Source organism: Poecile atricapillus, chromosome 1 (genome assembly GCF_030490865.1).
Source record: "Poecile atricapillus isolate bPoeAtr1 chromosome 1, bPoeAtr1.hap1, whole genome shotgun sequence".
Lineage (NCBI taxonomy): Eukaryota > Metazoa > Chordata > Aves > Passeriformes > Paridae > Poecile > Poecile atricapillus.
The window spans coordinates 154,661,994-154,671,236 of NC_081249.1; the positions used below are offsets into that span (position 1 = coordinate 154,661,994).

The window sequence follows — 9,243 nt, forward strand, 5'->3', positions numbered from 1 at the left end:
GGCTGGAGTTGTGTCAAAGTAACAACAATTTCCATGGAAATTAAAAAAGCCATTAAAGCCATTTAAAAATATGACTGAGCTGGCAAATGGAATGTGCTTGTGCAGCAAGTGCTAAGAACCAAAGTTATCAATGACTGTCTGGCTATGCTTATTTTCATGTAGATGCTAGCTAAGACTAGTATTTGTCCTTGTGATAATCACTATTTGATTAGGTGCTTATGGTAGCTAGTTTCCTTCAGCAATTAATAAATTGTAAGCCCTAACAGGTTAGTTGATCAGATTTAAAATAGTTTTTCCTTCTTTACAAGTATACTAGCATCCACAGCATTTGATATTCCAGACAGTCAGGACTTGCACAGATACTTCCTTGGATTGCTGGGCTGGATAAAGCAGCTTAATGGTCTTGGAGTCTTGTAATCAGAAATAGACATTAGAAACGATGTCAGTACTGGGATTTATATCCTATGGTGTATGAGGCCTACAGCCGAGTCATGGGATCAGTGTGTGTTTCTGAGTTGCTGGTCTGAAGTTTGTATGCAGTGGTTTGGGTGAAGGGAAATGTGATATCAGCTCCTACCTGCCCTGACTTTGTTGATTGTAAGTTGAGTTTTGTGTGGCCATTGCACCAGATACTGGCAGGTGCTGTAGTGAGCGGCTGGCAGGCTAGGATCTGCTCTCCATGGAAAGCAAACCAGCAGGTCAAGCCAAACCAATCCAATCCGTGATACCAGGGCAGAGTCAGCTATGACCTGTACAGTCTGCAGTAATCTTAGCAATGAGGCATACTTCCCTCACAGGTAAGATTTTTAGGGAGAATGAAATGCCATAACTGAAAGGCTCATATTTCCCTAGGGTTACTGTAGGGCTTGTAAAAAGTCTTCCAGTTTAAAACTACCCCACATCTATTAGCCCATGATAAAACAGATTTGTTACAGAGTGATGAATCAGGATGTTCTGATTATTTAGGCTAAGTAGGACTTTTCACTCCATTTCCTGGTGAACTTCATTACAGGTTCTGTGTTTCCTACTTCACCATCTATGCTGTCATCAGTCACTTCATTATCAGCTGTGCACTTGAGGTATTAAGAGCTGTGTCCTTTTGGGACTGTACCAATGTTTGAGAGGTGAGCAGCCTCTCCATGTGGCTGGTTCACAGCTTTTTTTTTGACTGTGAACATCACCTTCCACCTCTACCCCTGCCTGTTCTGGTACTGCTCTCTGACCCCATCTATGCAGTGTTCATAATAAACAAGTCTGGTCTGGTTTTAGGGCATTCTGTCTTTCTGTGCACTTCTTCATCCTCATGAGGTGGGAAGAATGATAACCTGTATGTTGTTGTTAAATATAAAGTTGTCCATCAGCGAAAAAAATGGTTTTCAGAAAGTCTATAAACCATTCATTGAGAGCTTTCAAATATTAAGGGAGTAACTGACCTGAGAAGCTTGCTTTTATCCTGTTAAAATGAAAAAGGTTATGGGTGATGAATAAGAACTCATCCTTTACGCTTTCTCTGCTGGTTTTCCACCCGGAAAGGACTTTGCTGTGTACTAGACAAACACAGAATGTGATGCACCAGCTGGAAACTGAAGTATGACAAATTCAAATTATAGATAGTGTACATTTTTAACAATGGAAGTAATCAACCTCTGGAACAATGTGCAGTATATATATACATACACACAAAAATACTACTTTAATTAAACATTCTTGTATCAATTTTTGAGATTTTTAAAAGATGTTCTCTTTTGACTTCAAGTTGTTGCTCCTGGTACAGGAATAATTTGGTTTAATTTTGGGGTTTGTTTTGTGTTGGACTTTATACAGTGTTTTTATATAAGTCCCTTGACATTAAATTTGTTAATAACTGATGGTGGACTGATCATGGTCCTAGCTGTGTCATGGTTTTTAGAGATGTTAACATAGGTATGCTTACTTGGGTTTCTCTCCATAGTCCTGCAGTTCTGTGCCATTGTACATTTCAGCTTCAGGTGTCTGACAAGATACCACAGATTGGCGTGAAAGGGAGCTTCAATTGTGTGGATTCTAGTGTTGTGGAATTAGTTCTTTCCAATACCTACTTCAGTCTTTTGGAAAGGTGTCTTTTTTAGTATACTTTAAATGTCTGAATAGGAAATTCCATAGTGATAGTCTAGTCTGTAATGAATTAATTGTCTCAAAAAAAAAAATCTTTTAATGCTTTTTTTTCCCCTCAATTTTCTGATTTCTCTGATTCTCTATCCTGTGCATCCTGATTGTCAGGATGAGGGAAGTTTATAATTAATAGTACCTGTGGGACTAAAGAGTCTGTCTTCCTCATCACTTCTCTTCCAGAAGATTATTGACTCTGTTTGTTGTTAAAGACAAATTGTTCAGTTAAATTTAAATTACCCCACCAGTATTTTTATATAATGCTTGTGCTTATTCTGTGTATTAATGCATTGTTTTTCCTGAACACAGGCTAAATTTAACCCATTTATTTAAACATCTTTGATTTTCGCTTTGTGTGTAAAAGAACAAATACCTAATTAGTTGTGAGAATGTTCCTTTTTATAGAAAATTGAATGCTCAATGTACATTTCTGTTTTTGCAGGCTAAAGCTTATCTAAAGATAGCTATGGAAATAGTAAGAAGACTACCAGGACCTCCTGCTTGAAGCATGTTCCACTGAAACTTAGCAAAAAAGTGATCTTTGATGCAGCCAATGCAGAAGAGTCCTGCTACCTTATTACATGGAGGCCATATGTTAGTTCTAAGAACTTCTCTAGGAATTAATTTACCAGAGGTTAAATTATGATAGTGGTAATTACTGTTTTCCGCATCATTGTTTGGCCATGTCCAAAAGGATTCAAGTATGCAAATGATGATAGACAGTATTTAACTGCTGAATTGTAACATCATCAAGCAAGAAGGTATGAAGTATATTTTTTAACTTGTGCTCTGTTTTAAGGTCAAGAATGAAAAGCAGCCTCTCCATGCAAGAATGATGAGAGGTATACCAAGATGTAAAGATACCAAGATCCTGCTTAAAAAATTACATTTTCAATACTCTTATTTCTTTCCATTTTTGTTCAGCTTTTTACATGGTTAGCTGTCAAACTGACCTTAAGTTGTGCAGGATTTGAAGAAGCAAAATCAGTTCTGTAACTGCTGTACTTTTGTGTTCGTCTTAAAAGAAAATTAAAAATTCCATATATACTCTGAAGAGTTCTTGTGATGGATGATGATCAAATTCATTCATTATTGGATAAAGTTCGATCGTGAGGCAATTCACAGTTTAGTGGAGAATGGATTACGTGACCCTGAGGCTTAATTCTCAACTGTTTTACATTATAATGAACCCAGACAGAAGACAAGGTAACAGAGGTCTTCACTGAAAACTGGATGTTTTTCCTGAGCTCAGTTTGCCAGGGAATGCAAATGATCAAGATAAATTAAATTTATAATTGCATATTCCTACTACAGTGGTGCAGAAACTTGGAATTTGAATATGAAGATATATTTTTGAAGTAAAGAAATATTTGGTCTTCAAACTGCATGGCCTTCTGGTTTATTTTTTCATTGCCTGTGATCTTTATTTTTGTGTTGGTGTGTGGAACTAAAAGATTATGCCTTCAGGGAATGAGTTTTCATGTACAATTAGATCTCTGAGTTGACATTTAGACTTTTCCATCTACACAGTCAAGTATCAGTATCTTAAACATATATTGTAACTCTACCAATAGAGTGAATTTAACCATTCTAGGGAGTTTTGCTATTGACCTCTGTGGGACCCAGGTTTTACCTGTATTCCAAGTACTTAAGTCAGAATTTTGGATGTAGTGTTTTCTTACTGAAATGATAAAACATAAAAAATTGGTATACATTTACATTAAGAATATTTTACATTTTTACATTTATGCATTATGTAATATTCTTACCCAGAGTTTACATGAAAAGTCTAGACACAAGTGATGAGTTAAATTTCAAACTTAGGTGATTTTCTAAATATGTAAATCATACAGTCCAAAACTGTTGATTTTTTGCTTCAAGTCAGTCTCTGAACCTCCGTCTCTGCAGCATCCCCCAAGAAATCTCATATCAGTGGTCAGCTTTTTCAGTAGCGTATTATCATGGCCTGTAGAATTGACAAAATATCAGTTTGTCTGATATATATTTTACAAAAATTAAAACTGGTTTAATGTTCTGCCCTTTCATACTTTATTGATAGCATTTTTTTAAAATTAAATTTTGTCTCTACATATTTATTAGCTTTGCTTTACATAACATAATTGTTGATATGCACGTCTGTATCCTGTAGTGGTTTTGGCTCATACAATCTTATATTTCAATGGGAAAACTGGGATTTATGACTGGTTGTTAACAAAAGACAGTGATACAATGTGGATGCTGGTATTTGTAATTTTCATTCATTCGAAGTTTTTGAATGTCTGACGCCCAGTTCACATTGAGCTTGGTTGAACAATCTGTATACAGATAAGTGATTGTTCATCTCCCGTTTTGTTTACTTCTCATTATTTCTTGGGTTAGTTGAAGGATGAAATTTGCTTTCAAGCTATATTTTTACTCCTTTTTACCTTTTTCCCCTATTTTAATTGAGTACTGTGGTTTTGCTCTCTCGAATCTTTCAGCTGCAGAATTATTTTGAATGCTTTTATCAAGAAATTATTTTATAATGATTAAGCGTAGTTTCTACACCAGTCTAAAAAATCATTTAGTTAACAGTTTTGTGGAAGGGTTACACAATGTAGTTGATTTATTGATTTCAAATCGTCAATAGTTTTAAATGTATATATGTACATACATATATATTTATATAATTGTACAGAATTGGTAGGACGTTTCTGTGTTTAAGGATACCAACAGTCAATCCAAATTTAAATTGAGAACGTATTTGCTTTATTTCCCTCGTTCTCATGAGTGGAAAACTGTTTCCCAGACCTTCTCCTGCAAAGTAAATGAAGGGCACTGGCAAAGTTTTATTGCTTCTTAATACATATATTCGTATTTTTTTATTATACAGTACACTGTTAAATACATAGTGAGGAATTCCAGTTAACATACTACATTTGAAGTTGTATGTACAGAATCGTTGATGTAAGTTGTTGGATGGGGGTTTGGTTGGATCAGTCAGAGATTTAGCAGGAGAAGGTGGTATTTAACTGTAGTCTGTAAATACAAATTATAAACTTGACACACAGTGCTGTTTTCTCTTTTCAGCTCCAATATTTCAGTTTATTCTAATTGATATTTCCTAGTGTAATAACAATGTTTTTGTTCTAAAAATGCTAATCCTAGCTAGAAGGCCTGTCTTTTCCAAGCTGTATGCTCACCAGCAAGGGAGAGTTACTGTGCTCATGGGTTACCAGCACAGAATTACTTAAGTCTAGCACTGTGAGTTCAGTTACACTGGAAAATCCCTTGGAGGAGAAAAGAGGAAGAAAGAGGAAGGCTAGGTAGGCACGGGAACAAACAGGCAGGAATGGGAACAGAGGCAATTGTCAGTCCCAGTTTACCTCCTGTGTAGGTTAACAGCAAGATTCCCAAGACTTCTAAGATCCTTTTGCATTGCTGTCGGACTTAGTTTTGTGTTCACAACATGACCCTTTGTATAGTTGACCACAGATCTTGTGTTTGCAGATAATTCCTGCAGTTTCTTGGGTGAGGAGCCTGTGGGCTGTGTCTTAACACAGTGTATTTCTTGGCTTTCAGAAGTTTTTGATTTCAGTAAAAATGAAACTGAAAGAAGGTATAGAATTGTTTGTGCCAGTGAAGTATTTTTCTATAAAATTCTTACTGCTATGTTCAGCTAATGAATTGTTCAACCTTTAAGACTATGGTTTGTGCAATACTTAGGTGCTAGATCCTCACAACGAAAATAATTGTTATTTGAAGTTACGAGGAAAAAGTAGTTTGCAGGTTAGTTTTTGTTTACTAATTTAATTACAGTTCAAAGTACAGCCTGTTTTAGTTGCTTTGATTGGTGATCGTGGTTATGAATTTATATAAATGCAAAGGAGGAGTGGCAGTGTATTAACTCAACACCTCCTGTAATTCTGAACTTATTTCAAACAGTTGGACTCAGATCCAGTTCAGTAAGTGAAATCCCCTTTTAACATCTTTCCCATAATAAGTGTGGGTTTCACTTTGAGCGACTGCTGTGTGAGAATCTACATTTTGGGATTTTGGTACTTATGTGCAAAGGTTCTTGCAGAGCATTCCCAGTCCTGACATTGACACATGAGCTCAGTACCTAGCTACCCAAGTCACAGGAACCATGCTTGTCTTTCCAGATAGATACTGGTGGGGATAGGATCTCCATGCTTATTTTCCTACATGGTTTGCAGTAGTTGTCCAAGACACAAGAAATTTGTTCTACACTCAGCTTTGGTTAAGAGGATTCAGATCCCTAGTTCCTAAACTTCGGAGAGTTCTTCAGTCACCTGGCTTAGCCTTTGCTCAGGACCATCATGGAATATTCATAACTCCTTCTGATAAAGATATATCTAAGCAAAGAACATAGTTCCAGTCACAGCTTTTTTTGGCTTCAGGGCTTGGGCTGGGCTTTCTTTGATCCTTGTTCCCAGCCTTGTTGTTTGCTTTTACCTAATGAGGTTATGAATAAAATTGTGAATTCTTAGGTTAATGCCTGGCGTTTTAGGTGCTTACAAATTTGAGATAAAGCTCTGGGGTTTTGCATTTGGATTTTGATACCCACATGTCATCTTACTTTCTCATGGCCGCATCTGGGCCTATATTGTTGTCATTTTCATTTAACAGAAATGCTTCCTGGTGGAGGTGGCTGGGGGAAAGCCTCCTGCTTAAGAGCAGTTGACCCTAAGATGAATCTGAATTGCTGATTTAATTTCAGAATTGACTTATAATGGTAGGAGTTACAATGATGATTACATTTTATTTTGGCAGCATTTCAGCCAAGGCACTGGTTTGTCAACCACATAGCAGCAAAAAAAAAAATTAATTCCCATAGTAGTTTTCAGTCTAAATTTAAGATTCGCTTTTTTTTTTTAAGCTTTTTTTTTTCCCAGGCTCTGTTTTACATTATAAAGTCTGAAGAAAAAGTATATTCAAAGGTCTGTATTTTTCCATTGTCTTTGTGTATTCAGAGAGGGTGGGTGTTTTTCAGCACGAAAAGCACAGCCTGTCCTTCCTCATGCACCTATTTGTCTCACTTTCTCTATTTATATGAGTCTGGATCTGAATACCCACTTTAATCAATGCAAATAAAGGACTTCTCCTAGGGAGTGTCTGAGTCTCCAAACAAGCTAGTGGGGGGGAAGAACATCTGCTGTCCTTTAACACTGTTTAGAGGGCTTACAGATTTATTTGAAGTGTTTTCCCTCATACCACTGGGATTTTCTAAAATTTGTGTTATTTCCTGTGGTCCAGAGGTTTTCGCTTTTCTTTGAGAGAAAGGCAGGAGGCTCCCCATACTTGCCTACCCCATGTATGCTTCCTGTTACTAAACAAGATCTGTTTTAAAAATACAAATGTCTGGTTACTTTTTCTGAAAAGTTAGCTTATGACTTTCTAATGATTCTTATAAGTACTTTTTACTTTTAGGGACAACTTTTTTTCCCCAAATAATTATGGAAAAAATGCTGTAATATATTTTTAAAGCCCAGTTTTGCTGCATATTTATGAAGAATAAACAGGGTGAGAAACTGTCATATTTAGCCAGATTTGCTAGATGTAATTTTGGAACATTTGTCCACTGTGTAAATGTTGCAAATATTTTTTATCTCATTAAAATAAAGTGCTTAGTGAAGTTCAGGAGCCGAAACACTCTCCTGCTCAGCAGTAGGCATTTGAGGATGATGAGAGATGAATCTGTAGCTGGTCAGACCGGCAAGGATGAGTTTCCACATTGACTTATTTGCTGAATTTGGAAGTTTCTACATATCTCTTTTTAGAGAAGGAATTTCCATATAAACAGGCTTTTGTCTGTGGTACCTTGTGGTCTCTAATAAATCAACATTTCAGAGGGAGTCAGGAGGATTTGGGTTTGCACTCTGTGCTTCCCTCTGCAGGATAATGGGGCCCAATGGCCCCATGAGAGTTAGTTTTTAAATGGAGTTTTTAAACTCAATGGAGAGTTAGTTTTTAAAACAAGTGTTAAAAGGCGGGGGAAATACACCTTGTAAGCATCTAGGCTTTGAAACCAACCCCACATTTGTTCATGAGTGCCAGCACTACTGGCATCTGTTTTGTAATGCCTTAATATCCTAAACTTTTAGAGAGTCAGGGAGTTGTAGCTTGGTAGAACTTCTTTAGAAACGCATTTCTTATTAACACAGACAGTGCTACTTCACTTTTGTCTTAATTCCTTGACAGTGTAAACAAACGTCTTTTTTTTAAAAGCAGTTTTCCTTGCCTATTGGTAATGCATCCAAAAAGTTACTTCTCTAAAGAAAGAAATGACAGAGCTGTTTGATGCTGAATACCTTCTTCCGTGCTGGGTTAATATAGGAAATTATAGTCACTGTCTCACTGAATTGTTGATTTTGTTACCCTGATGGGATATACATCTTCATTAAAACAAAATGAAACTGCTGATAAAATGCCTGTTAATTATTTAGAGCTTGCAGCTCGTGAGCATTAAAAAGACCACACTCTAGAGAAATTTATTTAAAATACTTCCATTTATAGATTTTTTAAAAAATATTTTTTCTAAGAAAGTAATAATATTTAAGATGTTTGGACAAGGGCTTTGCTGTTAAAATGGATTGCTTTCCACTGCCTGAAAAGGTCTGCCATTTTCACAAGGAATATGACTCAGACAAATTATGTATTATTCCCTATCAGTGCCTGTCTACAGAATCATCTTAAATATGAATCTGCAATAGCAGGTGACAGCAGGGAAGAGAGATGACGTACCAGTATTTGCTGGAATGACCTCGTGCTGAGAAGCAATAGGATTTGGTTTGGTGCAGCAAAAAATAAAAGTAGGGTTGCATTTTTAGGAAAGGCAGGTGGGTCAGGGCAAAGCAGGGGATGTTTTATTAGCTGGTAAATGTGACTGGCATATAAAAGGAAATAAAACATTATAAGGTCAGAAATAAAATGGGAAATGTATCTTTCCCACTTCTGCCAAAAAGGTACAGCCATGTCACCTGGGATGCCTGGCACCCTGGAGTTGTATTAGTCCTTCCTATTGTGCTTCAGAGAGGTGACAGGACTCAGCAGAGCATCAGGAGCTCTCATTTACAACACTTTCTGCAGTTTAGG

At 36.6% G+C, this 9,243-nt stretch overlaps 1 protein-coding gene across 5 annotated transcripts in view; it reads left to right on the top strand.

The window, feature by feature from the left end:
* Positions 1-3,530, top strand: part of NUBPL (NUBP iron-sulfur cluster assembly factor, mitochondrial) — an 81,075-nt gene extending 77,545 nt beyond the window's left edge. For all 5 annotated transcript variants that reach the window (XM_058862568.1, XM_058862575.1, XM_058862589.1 and 2 more), the window contains one exon: positions 2,591-3,530. In XM_058862568.1, the coding sequence (XP_058718551.1) occupies positions 2,591-2,653 (63 nt within the window). In that variant the 3' untranslated portion in view covers positions 2,654-3,530. The remainder of the gene's footprint in view (positions 1-2,590) is intronic.
* The last annotated feature ends 5,713 nt before the right edge of the window (positions 3,531-9,243 follow it).